This window comes from Leptinotarsa decemlineata, unplaced genomic scaffold (genome assembly GCF_025532065.1).
Source record: "Leptinotarsa decemlineata unplaced genomic scaffold, Ldec_3_MD MMD2_tig00000010_RagTag_RagTag, whole genome shotgun sequence".
In the NCBI taxonomy this organism is placed as follows: Eukaryota; Metazoa; Arthropoda; class Insecta; order Coleoptera; family Chrysomelidae; genus Leptinotarsa; species Leptinotarsa decemlineata.
This window is the reverse complement of record NW_027412538.1, coordinates 10,509,389-10,529,568: the sequence shown is the minus strand read 5'-3', so window position 1 is coordinate 10,529,568 and position 20,180 is coordinate 10,509,389. Positions and strand designations below refer to the sequence as shown.

General features: G+C 38.2%; 3 protein-coding genes across 4 annotated transcripts; 1 reads left to right on the top strand and 2 right to left on the bottom strand.

Moving 5' to 3' along the window:
- Positions 1-2,671: 2,671 nt before the first annotated feature.
- LOC111510075 (heat shock cognate 70 kDa protein) lies at positions 2,672-18,673 on the top strand. Its single transcript, XM_023165935.2, has 3 exons — positions 2,672-2,831; positions 9,890-10,097; positions 16,960-18,673. The coding sequence occupies exons 2-3, from the start codon at positions 9,890-9,892 to the stop codon at positions 18,564-18,566; spliced, it is 1,815 nt and encodes a 604-aa protein (XP_023021703.2). The 5' UTR covers positions 2,672-2,831; the 3' UTR covers positions 18,567-18,673.
- On the bottom strand, positions 3,576-5,100 carry LOC141480825 (uncharacterized). 2 transcript variants are annotated; one of them, XM_074171447.1, is made up of 3 exons: positions 4,579-5,100; positions 4,298-4,519; positions 3,576-4,241 (listed from the first exon to the last, which is right to left on the bottom strand). In XM_074171447.1, the coding sequence occupies exons 1-3, from the start codon at positions 4,747-4,749 to the stop codon at positions 3,594-3,596; spliced, it is 1,041 nt and encodes a 346-aa protein (XP_074027548.1). In that variant the 5' UTR covers positions 4,750-5,100; the 3' UTR covers positions 3,576-3,593. The 2 variants fall into 2 exon arrangements, with proteins under 2 accessions (XP_074027548.1, XP_074027549.1); XM_074171448.1 differs by having other exon boundaries at positions 3,576-4,206.
- Positions 18,674-18,796: 123 nt separating the features above from the next.
- LOC141480824 (uncharacterized) lies at positions 18,797-20,141 on the bottom strand. Its single transcript, XM_074171446.1, has one exon. It carries the CDS (start codon positions 20,037-20,039, stop codon positions 18,912-18,914), a length of 1,128 nt encoding a protein of 375 aa, XP_074027547.1. The 5' UTR covers positions 20,040-20,141; the 3' UTR covers positions 18,797-18,911.
- Positions 20,142-20,180: the final 39 nt, after the last annotated feature.

Sequence of the window (20,180 nt, the reverse complement as noted above, 5' to 3'; positions counted from 1 at the left end):
ACCTTATGCCACCACAGTATGGAGCAACCAAGTGAAAGAAATTTATCAATACAATTATTGTACTTCCGTAGTTTTTTGTTTTGAGTAATGTTTCTGCGTCTTTACCAAGTCGAATTAGGTATTCATTTTTCCGATAGAACTATTTTTTGTGCTTGGTTTATCAATAGTTTTCGAAGCTTGCCAAAGTTTGTTAGATATATGTGTCAGTTCGTCTATTTAATTTTCATAATATTCCATTCGTGCAGCTTCGCCAGTCTCATTCAGTTTATTTTCATATCTTTTGAAACGTGCTTTTATGAACTACTTGTCAGGTTAGGTTAGATTATTTCGCTTGATATTTTATGTAGGAGAATTTCAAATATCTGATTTAGCTCAAGAGATACTTTTTTTGCCCCTATTGTAGGAACTCAGGTTACCGATGTATTTTTTTTTGTTACTCAAATTCTTGTATGAATTATTTAAGTTAGCGAACTTCGGCTCTGTTTCATAATCAGCAAATTCCATTTTGAGTTAGTGTGCAAACTGACGTATGATTTCCAATAACATTGTAGCACCTACTAGATTATTTTCAATAAACATGTATTCAACACTTATTTTGAGTTTCTCTGAATTCTTTTATATTCATCAATTGCTGAAAGACACCCCAAATATACAGTACATTTCTTCAGTGCCCCCTCTTTTATTTTTTGAACGGGTCAACTCAATTAATGCATGAAAACTTTATTTTGGAATGAAATTGACAGATGAAACTTTCAAGATGGCGACTGGGCGTTATATTATAAGAATTCATTTTTTTAATATCTCTAGTTTCTCGAAAAAGAATGATAACTTATGATACATAATTGAAAAGGTAAAATCTGGTTCTATTCAAAACAGAAGGAACCCAATCTAGCGCCCATAAGAAAAAATAAAGATGGTGATGGTGGCCGGAAGACGAAACGTCTGATAGCAAATCTGAAAACACCATTACATAGCAGGGAAAATGTGGCAATGTGGAAGTGCAATTTATTTTCCAAACTTTCGAAAAATAAAGTCAGAAAAGCCCAATGGTGAGGATCAAATTTGAAAACACCCTGCATATGATACATATTCTGACAATAATGTTTTATTAATGAAATACAAACATTAAATTTATCATTCGTAGCACTAATTAATCAAGTTGCATGTTACCAAGACTCTCGATTGTCAGACCAATGATCACTTATGGTGCAATTGCTTGGTGACCGAAGGCTTTACAGAAAACGGCCCAAGCGAAGCTCTCTAGCTCACAGAGACAGGCTTGTCTGGCTATCAGTGGTACCATCAGTACCACACCGTCAGCGGCCATGGAGATTCTTCTAGATCTACCTCCTCTCCACATTTTTCTGGAAAGAGAGGATAGATGGACTGCATACAGACTTGTGCACATTGATAATTGCACAAATCAATTCAATGCAGAGTGCAACAAACAGTTGGTTGACATTGGAAGTCACAGCATTCTGGAAATGACCTCTGACTTTATACCTCCAACTGTCAACTTCGAACTGCCTTATAAAGTACTATTCCCGAGTAGAGAGGACTAGAGCAGATAGTTGTTGGTTCACAGATGGATCAAAAACACCTTTCGGTTCTGGTGCAGGTGTTTTCAGTTGCAGACCCAGGACAGAGTTATCTACCTGCCTAGGAACTTATACGACTGTATTTCAAGCGGAAATTTACGCTATTGAATTGTATGCGGAGATATTTGATAAATCTAACCTCACTCACAAGTCAATAAAAATATTGTCGGACAGTCAAGCGGCGTTGGAAGCTCTTGGCTCCTACCGAGCAACGTCAAAAACGATTCTCCTCGATAGGAAGACTTAGCAGATTGTCTCTGGTATGGATTTCTGTCCATACTGGCCTGGAAGGCAACGAGGCTGCTGAATCTCTTGCAAAGGAGGGTGCTGCAAGCGGCTTTATTGGACCAGAACCTGTCATAGGCATCGCTTTGGGCTTTGCCCAACACCTGGATGGCAAGAAGATTAATGGACTTCTGGCAGAATCTTCCAGTATTGGCTCACTCCAAGGCGTGCATTCACCCTTCGAAGCTTGATTCCAAACAGGTGTTGGACTACAGTAGGGATGAATTACGATGTCTAACAGGCCTTCTTACAGGACACTGTCATTTGAATCATCATATGCAGAGACTGGGACTGTCGAAAGATAGTGTGTGTCGCCTCTGTCTGGGAAATGATGAAACAGCAGAGCACATACTTTGTATCTGGCCCGCTGGGGACTAAGTCAGGTTTTCAGAGTTCGATAGAGCTATACTCTTACCATTTGACCTGAATGACCACTCACCATACAAACTAATCAGCTTCGTTAAGAAGCTGGGTTTATTTGGCCAATTGTGAGTCACAATAAACCCTTGTGGGTTGCGGTGGAGGGTCGAATAGACCCACTCACTTTAGACCTCCCTACCAAGATTCTCAACACGGAATGCAAGTATCTTGTCGTCAGTCGATGTCAAAGCTTGGTTTTCAACTGACCGCCTTAGGAAGCCTCGTTTATCATTGATATCCGAGGATTGAGTTCTCTGTCGATCCGATAGATGGCGTAAGGGGCGATGTCATCGCCCTTACCACTCTTCCTATCCATCTAATATGATAGGGGATTCCCCAATACATGAAGTATGATAGCTGTTATCTGCTGTACTCAGTAGTACTTGACGAATCACCCGACTGTTATCACATATGAATTAACATTCGGATTTTGATAAATTTTATCATTCGTATTTCATCACCCAGAGAACATTTCCCAAGTAGAGTGTTGTTCATTACGGATGCAGTTGCTACGACTCTACAAAAAAGGTTAGTTTCATCTCATATTTTCAATCAGACCTTCAAAATATATTTCATCACTTCAGTTATTTGTTCGTATTGTTTTCTCAAAACGACTGACTCAATTACAAAATGAAATTGTTGAGAAAGTTTCGTTTCAGGTAAATTTCCCACTCAATAAAAAAACCTCGCACTGTTTATCTTATCACTAAATGAGTGCCGTCGACGACAGTAGAGACCAAACCTTGTTTATCCAACATATACAAGTGTTTTCACGATTTTTTATCGCAAAGCCAAGTTTCATTTAAAGGCTGTAGAAAACGACAGAACATTTTCATTTCAACATAAAATAACTGGTTTCGATGACGAGTCCTCTGACGAAAACACTATCTATGGAATTGACCCAGAACTCAATCAACAATATGCATGATGAACGAAAGTCCCAATGACTGTCTATTGTAAAGTCAAACTTCAAAATCAATCGCCGGATGAGTATTCTGTTGTTAGCTTTCACTACAAGCAAGCAACTACAGCATAGGTCAGGCGGACCGCGTAAGGTCGAACCTCGGACGGCCAAGTATACCATGTATAAATTATAACGTAGATAAGGCATACAAAGCCTTGATTAAATGAAAAAATATTTTTATTTCTGACCGGGATATTATAAGCTTATATCGTCATAGTTACACTATCAATAAAGAGAGTCATAACTCCCTTGGGACATTATAGATTTTATAATTCCCTCTACCTTTCACAAGTAAAAATAAATAGAAATGAAAACTGAACCATATTTTATTTATTCACGTCATTACAAATAATAAATGTACAATTTTGAAATGTTCCCTGAAAATTACTTCCGCCACTGAAAACAATTTCTTCTTTTGTATGGCTGGAGCTTCTGTTCACTACAGTCGAGGTACCTGCCTCTTCTGATGACAAAGTAGACAACATACGCGCCGTTTTATTTCTCAATTCGATGCTATCTTCCAAATACCCCTCCGCCACCGTGGAACTTTTCCAACCTCCGTGTCTTTTTAAGGTAGTCATAGTTGCTCCTGCATTGGCTAGAGCAGTAGCAGAAGTGCGACGAAGGCAATGTCCCGTATAGGAAGATGAGTTTGGCAATCCTAAATACATTGCGATTTTGCTGGGGATTTTCCCAAACATGTTTTTTCCATTTGGCTGAGATGTACATTTATTTTGTCGGAAGCTCAAAAAAAATCGTTCAATACCTTTAGGACGCAAAGACATATAAAGTCTTAATAAAGGCAAAGCGGAGAACTCTTTTTCATCCACAACTGTAAATTTCTTCGATACACCAGTTTTACTTTCCGGTACGTTTACTATCATAACGGAATCCCGGTCCTCTATATCCGATATCTTCATATTCAAAAGTTCCTGACTTCTGCATCCTCCAAAATAACCCATAATCAAAACAACCTATAACAAAAAAAGGAAATAAATACATACAAAAAGGAAAATAAGAAAAAAATTACCTTATGCAATAAATGAATATCATTAGGAGCGTCCTTTAGGAATCTGATAACATCTTTAGGAGATAAAACAGCAGACTTTTTCGGCTTATAACTCTTACTCTTCCGTTTCAAAAAAGCCTGTAGTTCATTGAACTTGGTGATATCTCGTTTCTCATGTATAGTCACCATCGATTTTAGCATTGACCATTTAGTCCATAATGAATTCGGACTATACGTTTCTGACTGAAACGAATAAACACAATTACTACCAAATCTACCGAAAAACATAGAAAATTCCTTACCAGTTCTTGAAAATATGCCAGAAATACAGTTTCAGTGACATCTTTTGGCATAACATTTTTCCGTGTCAGCCAGTCCAGATATATCTTGTATTCTTTTTGGTATACGGCTTCACTTTTCGATGGAATTAATGATTCTTTTGCTTGTTCAGCTTTTTTCAAAATATCCTCCATTATATTTGGGGTAGAAAACACGTTTTCACCGCAAACACAGCTTGATAACAAAGTTCTGTTTATAAACAAGTAACATAGCAACAACCTAGCAACAAGAAAACTCTACTATAATCAACGGTACCTGATTCAAATATACCGGGAAGGTAATGAATTGGTACATTTTTCCGTTTCAAAAATGAACAAAATTTTATTGAAATCGGTCAGAAATAAAATTATCTATGTACCACGGGAATTAATGAGCCTTAATAACCTCAGGCAATTGCTGTCCCTCGGGCCAGAGGCCCTCGGGACGCAAACTTTGCCATCGGTAATTAAGGCCCTCCTAATTCCCTTGATACATAAATAACTATTAAGTCACATAGAATTCACCTTAATACTTATTTTATTTTGAGTTTCCTAGCTAACCTGTTTTACAAGTACCTACAACTGATCCCATTTAGCCTGGCTAATTAAAGAACAAGTATATCCTCCTTTTTGCGAAACTGAGATATGCAGAAAGCCAGGAAGCACTTTAAGTTCATAACAAATAGCGCAATATGCTGGTTGTGGCTTTCCAAAAAGACAAGTAAATGTTGAATTGATATGTGATCTGATACAAAGCGTGTCTGCTCTTCGTCATTAGCTGGATATCTTTGAAAACGATATTGCAAACAAAAATTCATTCATTTTCCGACAATTCTTGAATATAAAAAGAACTCTGAAGAAGACATTGTGAAGTTATTGAGAAATTTTTGACCGATCTTACTCACTTCGAATTTGTTGTTCCTCTCGAGAACCAAACTGGCTTAAAACCGTCGATGTAGTTTCTCACATTAATTTTAGGTCTTGTGTCTTATAAATCGGAATTTGATTTAAAACCAAAATAATACATGGATAGCACCTCATTGTTATCAGTTGTTTTTTTCTGGACCTCATTAAAATTTTCTCACAGTATCCAGACCGCACCTGAAACGATTTGCCGACCCCTGAACTACAGTATACAGAATGAACCATGGCCTGTCACTAATTACACATAAAATTCCTAAGTTTCAGAACCTTAATTAAATTTTATTGCTTGTTTGCATTTTTGTTCAACGAATATTTTCTCTATCTCTAACATAGACTCTTGTTTGAGCAGCATGCCGATCCCCCATTGGCCATGTCTCATTCTGTGTACTATAGCTGACACTAGATCTTAAGAGGGTTACATCCAAGGTCCTATGTTGGACAGTTATTTTTTTGTCTAACATGAATGCAACGTTTGAACTCGCTACTGTCCCCAAGTGGAATGGATGCTGGCGATGCCTTTTAGAAAGACATCAACTTTGGATATTATTGGAATCTTTTCCCAACACCAAACCGTTATTTTGAGACCTCGACACGTGTTTCGATAACCAAGTGATCAGTTTGATCTTCCTCTTGAAGATGAGCACTTGGTAATCGAAACACACGTCGAGGTATCAAAATAACGGTTTGGTGTTGGGGAAAAACTCCAGTAATATTCATTACTACACCAAAGGTTTCAAACAGTGCATCACACGTATCAACTATAGAATCAACACAAAATGCATACTTCGAAAATCGAAGGTAATATAATAGTTTGGTGACTGGTTGTGCTTTTTCCATTGCTACATCTTTCTTGACTATGCAATACCTCCAGTTTTTCTCTTGAATTTTCAAGGGTTTCATAACATTGCAAATGACATATTCATTCTGATATGATTAGTCAGTATTGTAATGGTCCAATGTACCTCAAATAGTTGATTCGAAGTTTGCCATTCTTTTTCGACATCCACTACAGAACCTACACTTATATCTAAAGAAGTCAGTGACATCATTGCAACCAATTGTAACAGCGTTGCTGCTTTGTTCTGATATTGATATTTTGATTACTAACAAGATGAATCATATCCGATAATTATTTGAATCAAGTTCATCCATGCAGATGTTTATCATCAGCCAATAGGGTGAATTTGCTGAACTCCATCAAACAATTACTCACAAACCGCTTTTGGAGGTATTTGCTCCTCATCCCCTTATCAGCAAAGGACAAATTCACAAACAACCGCATTCAGGTAAAAATACGTGAAACCTATATACTTGTTTCAACTAGTCGCCGTGTGTAACGTAAAGGCATGTTTTCATGAACACATTACGTTATGGCTAGTGGAGACAGAGTACTGTTACATGTTCTTCGTAACGACTTTTAACATTCATAACCGTTACAATCCAAACTACCATTTGCTGGTTTTCAGCCGTCGCATCAAAGGACTGCTAGAGTTTATGAAGGGGTTTTCAATTGTCGCGGGTAGATTTTGACGCCCCGTGGCGGCCATTTTGTTTTGGTGACATCTGTCAAATCTTTTGTTAATTATTCAGTTGTTTGTGCCAAATCATCATGGCAAGTTACACGATTGAACAGCACGTTAAAATGATAAAACTCTATTATCAAAATGAGTGTTCGTTAACCCAAACGTTGCGCGCATTGCGCCCATTTTACGACGTGGTGGCTTTTCACAGTCGACTCTTCAACGTTTGGTGGCCAAATTTGAGACGACCGGTTCAGTAAACAATGAGCCAACACCCGTACGTTCAAAGAACGCTAGATCGGCCGAGAACATCGCCGCGGTTCGTGAAAGTGTACACCCGAGGCAGTCTATTCCTCGCCATACACAAGAACTCGGCCTTTCGCAGACTTCAGCGAATTTTGCGTCGGGACTTGTACACCCGTACAAGATCCAACTGACCCAGGAGCTCAAAGTTCATGACCATTGACAACGCCGTTTGTTCGCTGACTGGGCTTCGAATCGTTCGGAAGAGGACCCCAATTTTGGCCGAAAAATCATCTTTAGTGACGAGGCGCATTTTTGGATGAATGGCTGTATTAACAAGCAAAATTGCCGTATATGGGCCGACACCAACTCACGCGAGGTTCACCAGGTGATAATGCATCCTCAAAAATTTACCGTTTGGTGTGGATTTTGGGCCGGCGGCGTAATTGGTCCGTACTTTTTTTAAAACGACGTTAGTGAGGCGGTCACCGTCAACAGCGAGCGATACAGAACGATGATAACTAATTTCTTATGGCCCAAATTGAACCATATGGACCTAGACGACATGTGGTTCCAGCAGGACGGCAAACGCCACGATTGACATTTTGCATGAACGATTTGAGGGTAAGGTTATCTCTCGTAGAGGTGATGTGAATTGGCCACCAAGGTCATGCGATTTGACTCCGCTAGACTTTTTCCTGTGGGGTTTCTTGAAGTCGCAGGTATATGCAAATAAACCACAATCGACCGATGCCCTAAAGGTGAACATAACACATGCCATCGCTCAAATTCAGCCGGATCTATGCGGAAAATTGGACCACTCGGATCTGTGCCACCGTAGGAAGTCGAGGCGGGCATTTGAATGATGTCATATTCCACACTTAATGGCATACATGCGCCTTTCAAATAAAAAAATTATTTTGTTAATACCTCAACCACAGCTTGTTTTATTCCATTTCAACATCTACCCGCCCTTATTGAAAAACCCTTTACAAGAAGTATCCATATGAGTCAATTGTCTGTAACGTAACACCGTTCGACTTGGTTGCCAGATAACATGGTTTGCTTCCAGAAACATTTTGAATTTTGGCCATATAATTGTTAAGTAATGTAACCGAACGAGGTAACGATACACATGCAAAAGGCAAGAGATCTTTGTTTAGCAAAGCCTAAAGGTTTTGGTCCGATGAAGCTGCTTGCAGCACCTTCCTTTGCAAGGGAGTCAGCAGCCTCATATGCAGTCTATCTAGCCTTTCTCTCCAGAAAAATATGAAGAGGAGGTAGATCTAGAGGGATCACCATGACCGCTAATGGTGTGGTACTGATGGCACCACTGATGGCCAGACAAGCCTGTCTCTGTAAGCCAGAGAGCTTCTCCTCTGCCGTTTTCTGTAAAGCCTTCGGTCACCAAGTAATTACACCATAAGTGATTGGTCCGGTAAATATTACATAAATCCAATGGATTTGTTTGGGTCCTAAATCCCAAGTTTTACCAAAAATCCTTCGACATGTCCATAGAGACAGTCTGGCTTTGTGTGAAACTTTTTCCAAGTGAGCGTTGCAGGTGAGTTTTTTATCAAGGACAATGCCAAGGTGCAACAGTACTCGAGTACATTAGCCATAACGTAACATGGTGTTCATGGAAACCTGCCTTTACGTTACAACACCATACCAAAGAGTCCAACACCAAAGAGTATTGATGTTACTGAATTGGCAGCAGTAACATGCAGTAGCTACATGGGCAAAATGAAGTGTTTCTCGTCATTCTGGCCGTCAGTAAAAGGAGAACAGAATATAGTAATTTTCAACGTTCGATTGACCATAAGTAATCAGTGATGAATATTCTTATTGACCAGAAATAATTTCCGGGGAATATCGTCAATTTACAATTGAGAAGGGAAACCGAACAGACCCACCACGGATCTACGTTTTCCGAGCTACTTAATAGATATCAGAATAAAATAAACTAACACTCAGAAAGAATCGGGTTGACTCAGGTAAACAAAAACCAACACCCAGAAAGAATCGAGTTGATTTTCCACAAATTTACAGTAGGTAACAATCTTGAGCTAATGGTATCAAAATCTGAACGAAAGACAAATCTAGTGAAACTTAATGCACAAAACGAACCAAAGATCTTGACAATTATGGATAATAGCGTTCTGGTGTTCTACTTATCCATCTTCAAATGTAGGAAACTTATTGTCAAAATAAACAAAATGGAAGATAGAACTGGGACCTCAGGTGTGGAATAATAATAATAATAATAATAATAATAATCGTCTTTATTGTTACCCAGCTGTAGTTACATACAAATATTTAAATAAATTAGAGAGCTAGTTGCTGACATAACAAAAGGCGAAGTTCAACTTAGCACAAGTGCTACTGAGTTGTTCTTCCACTCAACCTCAAGACATCGAAAACAAGTACTGTTCCCAGACACCAGAATTTGTAAAATGTGTAGATCATCCACAGATCTTTCATTTTAGATACGAACTGGATGAACGCTGATTTTTTATTAATGATAGTGAAAAAAACAGTGACCTTATTATAATGTATAATGTACCGAACCGAACTGGAACTCACCGTTTGTATATTGATTTTTTCAGATGACTGATATTCCGATTGGAATTGATTTGGGGACTACATTTTCCTGCATTGCGGCTTACAGAAAGGGAAGAGCTGAAATGATACCTGATCAAAATGGTGATCGACTTATCCCTTCCATTGTTTTCTTCGATCCTCAAACAGGAGCGGTTCACGTGGGAAAAACTGCTGACAGATTGTCACCAAAATGCCCAAAGAACTGTTTAAAAGGTATTTCTTTACTTCTATCAGTTATGCTTACGTTAGAGATATTGAAACCATCCATTTGAGCATTACATAATATTTTTGCATCACAAAAATAAACACTTGAATTGAAAATGGAAACTCTTAGAAACCATTGATTTGTGTGGAATTGGCCGCGGTGGTAGTGCGCCCGACTCACGATCGGAAGACCGTGGGTTCGATTCCTGCCTCGACCAGATATTTTTCTCGAGATAATTTATCTGGTTGAAGCTGGGATGATTCTGCAACCGTGTTAGGAATCACACGTTGAAAGGTAAGACCTCGTTAGTCCTTAGCTCGCACAAGTTTCTCAACTTCTGAGAGTTGTCGTTCGTATGGGGGCGACAGCTGATTAACGGAAAAACAGAGACAGAACAGACATATGATAGTTTATATATTTAACTTCAATGCTATCCTCATTACTCGTCTGTTCATGGAATAAAAATTGTTCAAAGTTGATATCTGATTATAAATAAACGAAAATGAAGATGAAAAGTATGTTAAAGTTGGAGACCGAATTTTAAACACAAACAGCTGCATTTCTATGAATAGGTAGTCCCAATAGTCTGTCAGATGTGCGGGAGTTAAGTAAAGGCAAAAGTCTAATGTGCGATCCTAATAGAGATATACGCGAGTTAGTAAATATTATGATAAGTACTCAGTCAGAAAATAAAAAAGACTTCTTTACTTCATTTCCGATTGTTTTTAAATTCACTATTAAGTTGATTGGATTTGGTAGCTCGAGTGGCAAAACAGTTGGACCAAAGACATTCTGTAAGGTATCTGAAAATTATTATTCCTTTCCAACAGATTCAAATAATACTTTAATGTGAGTTTTATCAGTTCGGGCTCCCGTTGTATGATATGATTCTAATATTAATATGATTCAATATGAAACTCCGGCCACAGAAGAAGCCCCGATTCTGGCTGAGATACGTTAACGACACCTTCATAGTATGGAACCATGGGAATATAGAACTAGACACCTTTCTAAGGCACATCAATAGCCTAATTGGATTCCACCACCTCCACAATGGAGGAGGAAGTCCACAACGAATTGCCATTATCAGATGTATTGGTGAAGAGGACCAACACTGAGTGGGGAACGTCTATATATACCGAAAACCCACTCACACAGGACAGTATCTGAATCACGAATCCAACCTCCACAATATACCAAAAGAGGAATCATTAAGACTCTAGTGATTCTTGCTTTCGGGATCTGTAACACGAAGGAAGGTCTCGAAACGGAACTAGGCATGATCGGAAAACATCTCCAACGGAATGGTTACTTCAATGATGGTGGGACAGACTTTGGCTTGAAGACAGCAATAGCCTCGCAAGGAGTAGAAGCCGACACAACCAGTACTTATACTTCTCTACGTCAGAAAATTGTCGGAAAGGATGAAAAGAAATGGGTCCCAGTACAACATCAGAACATGCTTCAGAACCGGATGCACCATCCATAGCAGCTTCACACGAAAACTAGGCCACCAAATGCGGACTGCGATTCCAAGAATTGCATTTACCAGATGAGTGCGGCAAATCCTATATCGGTGAAACTAAGAGGCCATTGGAATTCCGCATTGCCGAGTACAAATAAACACACAGCATGAAGAAACCAACGAATCGGGAATGTTTGGACTCATTAACATGACATCAATTAATCCCAAGCTGGGGTCATCCACAGGGAAGAACACTGATTTAAGAGAAAGTTCGAAGAAGCTGCATAAATGTTTTCCAACGAAGCATTCAGCCGAACTAGCGTAGAGATACGCAACATAGGGAAAGTGGTAATCAAGCAGAAAATGGTCAACTCCCGCCAAATGGTCAACTCCCGCTGAAGCGATGAGCGGGGAGAGGAAAGAGGGGATAGCTGAAAGCGTATAAATAGTCATCTCTCGGAGGAATAGCCCAGTCCTCATCCGAAGACTATTGTGGATACTAAAAATCGAAACGTCGTGAAGTAACTTTTATAATTTTCTACTTATTTTCATACTTTTTTCGGTTCTTTTTACTCTACGGGTATCTATATGTTGTATCTTGATTATTTCATAATTTATTGCTTAATATAATTGATATTTTAGCTATTCATTCTAATTTTATTTGTTCTTTTATAGATTTCGAATAGTAGCAGAATCATATTAGACAATTCACCATGAAACATTGTCCACCACTTTCAAGCAAACTTTATTGTGAGATTTTCAGTTAACGAATCACAAAACTGTGACAAGTGTTTCACTATGAAATAGCTTCTTCAGAGTTGTGGTGTTCAATCCTATTAGATTTTGGGTTGCCCCCTATTGTCCATATACTGTGATGAATTCATTTCAACAAATTTCAACAAGAACTCAAAATATAGATCGATAAACAATTCAAAATAGTCAAGTTGTTAAATAACGTGCTGAGCTTCTGACTATCTGATTTTGTTGGATGAAAATATCTTTTGATTTTGAATAGATTCTCCAAAAGAGGCAGTGTAACTTAGGTATGCATCGATACATGAGTAAATACATTAATACAGGTCGGTACTAAAATTAGATACTACCTCCCCAAATCAAACAATATTTCAAGAAATGAATATTATTGGACCTTTTTTCCAACAGCAAACTGTTATATTAACACCTCGACACGTGTTTCGATCACCAAATGATCATCTTCAAGACGAAAATCAAACTGACCTTCAAGAGGAAGATCATACTGATCAAAATGATCTTCATGGGAAAGATCAGTTTGATCTTCTTCTTGAAGGTGAAAGAAACACATGTCGTGGTGGTAAAATAACAGTTTGGTGTTGGGAAAAACTCCAGTAATATCAATTACTACACCAAAAGTTCCAAACAGTGCATCACAAGCAAATATTTTGAGAGTTTCCTGCTCAGACCAGGAAAGAGAAGCTGTTTAACTAATAAATTCGTTACTAAATTTAATCAGAAGATTTTCATTAAAGTCACTAGCTGCGAGCACTATTAAATCTGTTTTAGAATAGTTCAGAACCAAAACATTCGAAAAGCAATGATTTTTTATCGGATCTTCATCCTATAAGATAATAACAAATTTGTCATGGTAATAGTCATCCCAGCACACTCTTTCACTCTTTATGTTGCATTATCTTAAGTATCTGTATCTGTAGAGTAGGGAGGGTGAGTGTAGATCCACAGCACTTAGGCCACATGTGACTCCACGGGGTTCCCTCCGTGGATGTGCACAAGTGAGGGAGCTTTCCTTGCCTTTACTCAAGGCGGATCTCTTGGCGCCCGCCGCAGGAAGTGCCCTTCCTGTTAGAGGTGGAGCGGGGGAGGAGGAGGGTGCACATATAGTTGCTGCCACTCCTGCCTCCTCCGCTATCTTTCTCCTTTTGGCCTCGGCGCCGCAAATGCCCTCACGCCTTGGCCTTTGTATTACATCACGATGTGATCTGCTATGCCCAGCCTCATTCCTAGCGGTAGATTGGGGTGGACATTTCTGTTCTGCCAACGCCTTAAGATTGAGGTGGGCACTTCTGTCCAGCCTCGTGATTGGTTTTCGTTTTTGTTGTTTCTGTTTTTGTGATTGTTTCATTCATGTATGTTCCCACGAGTAAATAAGTAAGTAGTTTATTTAACCACTTTATACAGGGTGTCCCTGGACTTCCTCTTTTCCTCTCGGGAATCTATAGATGGGGTCAAAATATCACCAGTACTTCATATAACTTTTTTTCCTAAAATCCTTCGTTACCAAGTAACGGGCCCTCGAAGTTACAAAATGAAAAATGTTTTTCTTTGATAACTTTTCAAGTGAATATTCAAAATCATCCAAATTTTGGTAATTGACTAAACAAATGAATTCCTTCGATGAGCTTTCATGCAGGAGTCAGTTGTTTTGCTACAAAGTCAGGAACGGACTACCCCCGATGGTCCACACCCCAAAACTTTGAAATGACAGATATTTTTCAATATTTTTCAACAAATTAAGGTTACTTGGACAATTTTATGAATAAAAGTACTCGTGTGGAAAGTCGATCGAAGTAACGAGTCTTGATAAAAATGTAGTTTCACTCGACGACATCAAACCCGCTCGTCCACCATTATGGAGCAGTTGTTCCCTAATTATTCTATGAATAGTGGACTTGGATGTATGGAATTGTTCTGATAGATTTCTGATGCTCATTGAAGGATCATCAGCGACGGCTTCCAAAATATTTTCCTCCAATACAACGGTACGTACAGTCCTAGGAGCGCCCTCACCACTTCGTTTTGGCAAAACTGTACCTACAATAATATCGAAATAAAACAACGTGCTCAAATTAATTATCAATCATTACATACCTGTCTCCCTCAAGCTGCGATCGACACGCTCGAATGTTTCTCTTGACGGTACCGTTCGATTGGGAAAATGCTCGGAATACAGACGACGAGCTTCTGCAGCATTACAAAATGCTCGTCCATAAAATACATGCATATCTGCATATTCATTGAATGTAAACTGTTCGGCCATATCAAAAAAATTCAAAATATCCTATAGAATATTGACAATACAATGATAGTCATATGACAACGCACCACTCAACAAAACAAAATCGCATTCCAGTTTCTCATTTTTTATCAAAACTTTCTAAAAGGTTTTTTTGTCAACATCTGTGAAAGAAATGGAACATAATTATTCCCTGGATATTTTTCACCTGATCATGTGCAGCCGTTTTTGTAGTTCATTCGTTTGCTTTTTATTAGTATAGTAAATATTTTTTCCGATGTGCGTTTTTTCAGCTAAATTTAGATTCGTGTTAAAGAATTTCTCCCATAAAATTATAATTATCAGTGAAACTCCTCAACAGTTTAGCTGTGAAGAAGAATTTGAAACATTCGAATGTTGAGTTTCATGAGATTCAGATAACTGATCAACATGAAACGTGATTATTCCACACGTATTATGTACATACAAAATATGGAATTAATTCGATATTTTATAGTAGAGTAGCTTGTTAGTTTAAAAACACCACGAATCTACAGAACTTGATATTTCTTTTGAAAAAATTTCTGCTATCACAATTGTGACTTAAACTTCCATAAAGGTACTGTACTTTTTGTTTACGACTTCATTTTAGCATACTTTGTATTATTCCTGTTATAAATGTTGTTGAATTAACGTTATCATTATTATTTCTGCTTTGATAATTATTCATTTCAAATAATGGTGGACGAGCGGGTTTGATGTCGTCGAGTGAAACTACATTTTTATCAAGACTCGTTGTTCCGATCGACTTTCCACACGAGTACTTTTATTCATAAAATTGTCCAAGTAATCTTATTTTGTTGAAAAATATTGAAAAATATCTGTCATTTCAAAGTTTTGGGGTGTGGACCATCGGGGGTAGTCCGTTCCTGACTTTGTAGCAAAACAACTGACTCCTGCATGAAAGCTCATCGACGGAATTCATTTGTTTAGTCAATTACCAAAATTTGGATGATTTTGAATATTCACTTGAAAAGTTATCAAAGAAAAACATTTTTCATTTTGTAACTTCGAGGGCCCGAAACTTGGTTACGAAGACTTTTAGGAAAAAAAGTTATATGAAGTACTGGTGATATTTTGACCCCATCTATACATTCCCGAGAGGAAAAGAGGACACTCTGTATACAGTTGCATATTTGTAGCAAGTCACAAAAGTTTGTTCATTGGATGAAAACTTTAAGTAGATATAAAACTGGACATATACCACAATAGAATATAAAGAGAATATACATATAAGAGTAAATAATTTAAAGATAATGTCTCAGTGAGCATAAATCAAATGTTTCACCTTTTCTTCATATTCGTCTAGTGTAAAAAAGGAATTTTCAATAAAGAAAAGTTTGATAATTTTATCGAAACAGAACATGTTGGCCTTTTTTAGATCATCTGGAAGGATATCATATAAGCTAAAATTTAAAGAATTATTTGCCGATTTGGTGAGTTTATATCTGGGTACTCTGATATTGTGTGCTCCTCTAGTATTATGTTGATGAATATCAGACTGTGTAACTAAGTTTGGTAGATTCTTATGGATCTCCACAAGAGTGCTTAAAATGAATAGGCAAGGAAGAGTCATGATTTTCAACTTTTTGAACAGTGGTCGGGCAGTCTCTCTATACTTGGCATTAGCGAAGATCCTTATAGCTTTTTCTGCTGTCGAAATACACTACATGCAGCAGATGAGCTACCCCAAAGCAATATTCCATAATTAAGATGGGTTTCAAATAGAGAGAAGTAAGCGATTCTAGGAGTAATAGTGTTGGTAATAAGGCGAAGTTGTCGTGAGTTGAAAAGTGAGCTGGGCAGTTTCAAGTTCAACTGCTTAATATGATTTGACCACAGTGGGCCCAATACGGAACCCTGTGGAATACCACATTTCACATCCCTAAAACTGGACAAACTGTTGTTAGCAAGGGAAGGCCATTCAGCTGTCGGCACGATTACTTATACCTTAGCTTGGGTAGGCTGGTCCACGGTGGCATGTTTTGCAAAGGCTTTTGAGGAGTTTTAGTTCCCCTCACCCTACTTATTTCTGCCATTGACCAGGAGTCCGGCGACCCCGTCCGTAAGGCCACATTGGCTTTCCTGACAGGGCTGCCAGTCCCTGGCCGTTCCCATATCCGCCACCTAGGGACGCCCCAGATACGTAGCCCAACCAATGGGATTATCTAAGTAATATTTTGAAATATCGAAAATAATACCTATCAGAAGTGGCCTCGATCTAAATGTCAATATCACATTCAGTAGCAAATAATTTACTGAATGGAACATTTTATATGATCCTTAGTGAATAAAAGTTTTATTTTCTTGTCACATTTTAAATTATTCTCGTTTGATGGTTCATTTTATCGTGTTTCAGATTCTAAACGGCTCATTGGAAGAAAATTCGATGACGAATTCATCTCAAGATATCACCTGCAAAAGAACATTCAGTTTTCTTTGGTACGAGGGGTTGATGATAAAGCCGTTTATCAGTTGAATGTAAAGTATGAGACAGTTACAAAAACACCAGAAGAGGTTAGTGCAGAGATATTGAAATATCTGAAGCGAATGGCCAGTGACTACTTAGGAAGAGGTGTTACAGAAGTTGTTGTATCTATACCGGCATATTTTAGTAACGCTCAAAGAAAAGCTACCAAGAAGGCGGTTGAATTGGCTGGACTCAAATTATTGAAATTCATCACGGAACCTTCTGCCGGAGCACTTCATTACGTGCATGACAAAAACGTGGCAACAAAATTATTAGTTTTCGATTGGGGAGGAGGAACCCTTGATGTGTCTTTAGTAGAGGTGAAAAATAAAATTTTTGAAGTCAAGTCTGTTTATGGAGATACCTTGTGCGGTGGGAGAAATATCGATGAGAGACTGTTCGAGCATTTTTATAGACCAGTAGACAAAGATAGATTCGCTCGGCGACTGCAACAAGCATGCGAGGACTTGAAAAAACAGTTATCAAGTCTGGATGAATTTTCAACAGTGATCGAGTGTTACGATGGTTACAATGACTTCGAATTATCGCTTAAGAAATCAAAATTCGAAAAATTAACTAAAGATATTTTTCAGAAAGCTATAGATATTGTGGAATATGGACTTGATGATGCAGGTTGGAATAAATCTGAAGTGAAAGAAATAGTTTTGGTGGGAGGGTCAACAAGAATTCCAAGAATCAGAAATCTGCTGGAGAGGTTATTTGGAAGGAAAATTCTCAAAACTGATTTGAACCCGGACGAAGCTGTTGCGATTGGAGCTTGTCTCCAAGCAGCAATTCTCAAAAATGATTATGCGAGTGCGGAAAAATATAAATTAACAGAAGTGACTCCGTTGTCATTAGGAGTTGGCATTCATAAGGATTTAATGAGCACTATTATCAGAAGAAATACACCATTACCAGCCAAATTTGCCAAATGTTTTATAACAACTGAAAATGATCAAGAAACTTGCAGTTTTAAAATATATGAAGGGGAAAGAAAAAACACGAAATACAATAATGTTCTTGGAGATTTGATTTTAGAAGGATTGCCACTAAAACGTTCAGGTGATGTTAAAATGGAAGTTACTTTCATCTTAGATGAAGATGGAATATTGACTGTAACAGCATCCGAAAATTCTACAGGGAAATTCAAGAAAATAGTAGTGACCTTGGGAGAATTTCGAATAAGTGAACGTAAAATGAAAGTTTCTGTGGCAGAAGCTGCAATACACAAATTAGAAGATGATGTTTTCGAACAATTTCAGTTGACTAGAAATAAACTGCAAGGAAAATGTAGACATATACTATATGACCTAGAGAAAATTTCCAAAGAATCAGATCGGAATCTTGTTGAGGAAAAGTGCCAGGAGTTTTTGGACTATTCGGAAAATTTGGATTTCACTGAGAGTGAAGAACTTGAGAGACACTTCAGTACCTTTTATACAGCAGTGTCTCATATACTGAACATCAATCGATTGCAACAATTAGATTATTGAATATGTAATCGTTCAAAAAGTATTCAGTTAGAATGCAAATGAAAGCATATTATTATTTTGATATGATTTGATATGAAATCTGGTGTAATAAACCATTAAATTTTGTAGATGAATATACATAATGATTCGAACACTAGGTAAGTAACCTATTCAAAATTCACTTTAATGTACCTACAACAGGTAGGTAGGAAAATGGGAATATGGGTAGAAAATAAAACTGAAGCAGCATATCATTTTGAATGGGACTGGGACACAGTTCAACTTTATTTTCAATATCACTGTAAATATTACAAAACACGCATTTTACATTTTAGGCTTCAAGTATTACATGAATGAAAAGTGATTTCACTTCTGTTTTCCTTTACGCTTTGACTTTCGTACTCTCTTCCGACTTTTTTTTGTTCTCCCCTTCCTTTTCAATCCTCTCGTTTGTTCACCACAAGCCTCACGATAATATTTTTCTCTGCTTTTGGGATCCATGGAACACCAACATTTCGCCCCCTCAATGGCAATCTTGGTAATTGGCCAACCGCAACGTTTCAATCGGTACTCTCTCAAGAAATTGAAAAAGGGGTTAATCGTGAGGCGACCTGGACGGGCACATTTTGTTGCAGCAGGTTTCGGTTCACCTGGTTTTGCAGACTGCTTCGAATCTCTTGGTTTTTTTGATGCCCTTGGTGTTCTTGGTGTTTCTGATTTCTTCGATCCCTTTGGTGTTTTTGATCTCTTAAGCCCCATTCGCGTTTTTAATCCCTTACCCACGATTCTTCTTCCGGATTTCTTCAGCCCACTTCGTGCTCTTGACCCTTTCGATTTTGACCTCGATCCTTTTCGAGATTTTGACCTACTCAACCTCCGACGCGATTTTGACCTACTCAACCTCTTTCGTGATTTTGACCTTGACGCTTTTCTTGATTTTGACCTACTCAACCCCTTTCGTGATTTTGACCTTGATCTTTTTCGTGATTTTGATCTACCCAGCCCCTTTCGTGATTTTGACCTTGACGATTTTCGTGATTTTGACCTGCTCAACCCCTTTCGTGATTTTGACCTTGACGCTTTCCGTGATTTTGACCTGCTCAACCCCTTTCGTGATTTTGACCTCGACGCTTTGCGTGATTTTGACCTGCTCAACCCCTTTCGTGATTTTGACTTCGATGCCTTCCGTAATTTTGACCTTTTCAACCTCTTTCGTGACTTTGACCTCGACCCCTTTCGCGATTTAGATCTTGATGCTCTTCTGGATTTTGACCTCTTCTGCCGTTTTCGTGATCTTGACCTTCTCGAACCCTTTCTGGATTTTGACTTCCTCGAACCCTTTCGTGGCGTTGATTTTCTCAATTTAGTCTTAGAAACTTTTTTTCCTCTTGCTCTTTCAGCTTTTTTGCAGTAATCGGACACTTTCACACGTTGGCATCCATATTTAGATGTGTTTTTATTCCTTCGAAATCTACTCAGGAAATTGAATGACATTATTAACTAAAATTTAACTGTTTCATTTCATGATTTGACTTTTATGGATTTTGAGTTGACATCTCAACGGTCTGCTAATCTGTCATGAATATAAGGGTAGTAATGGTGGCTACGGATACGGAACATGTTATTGGTGAATGA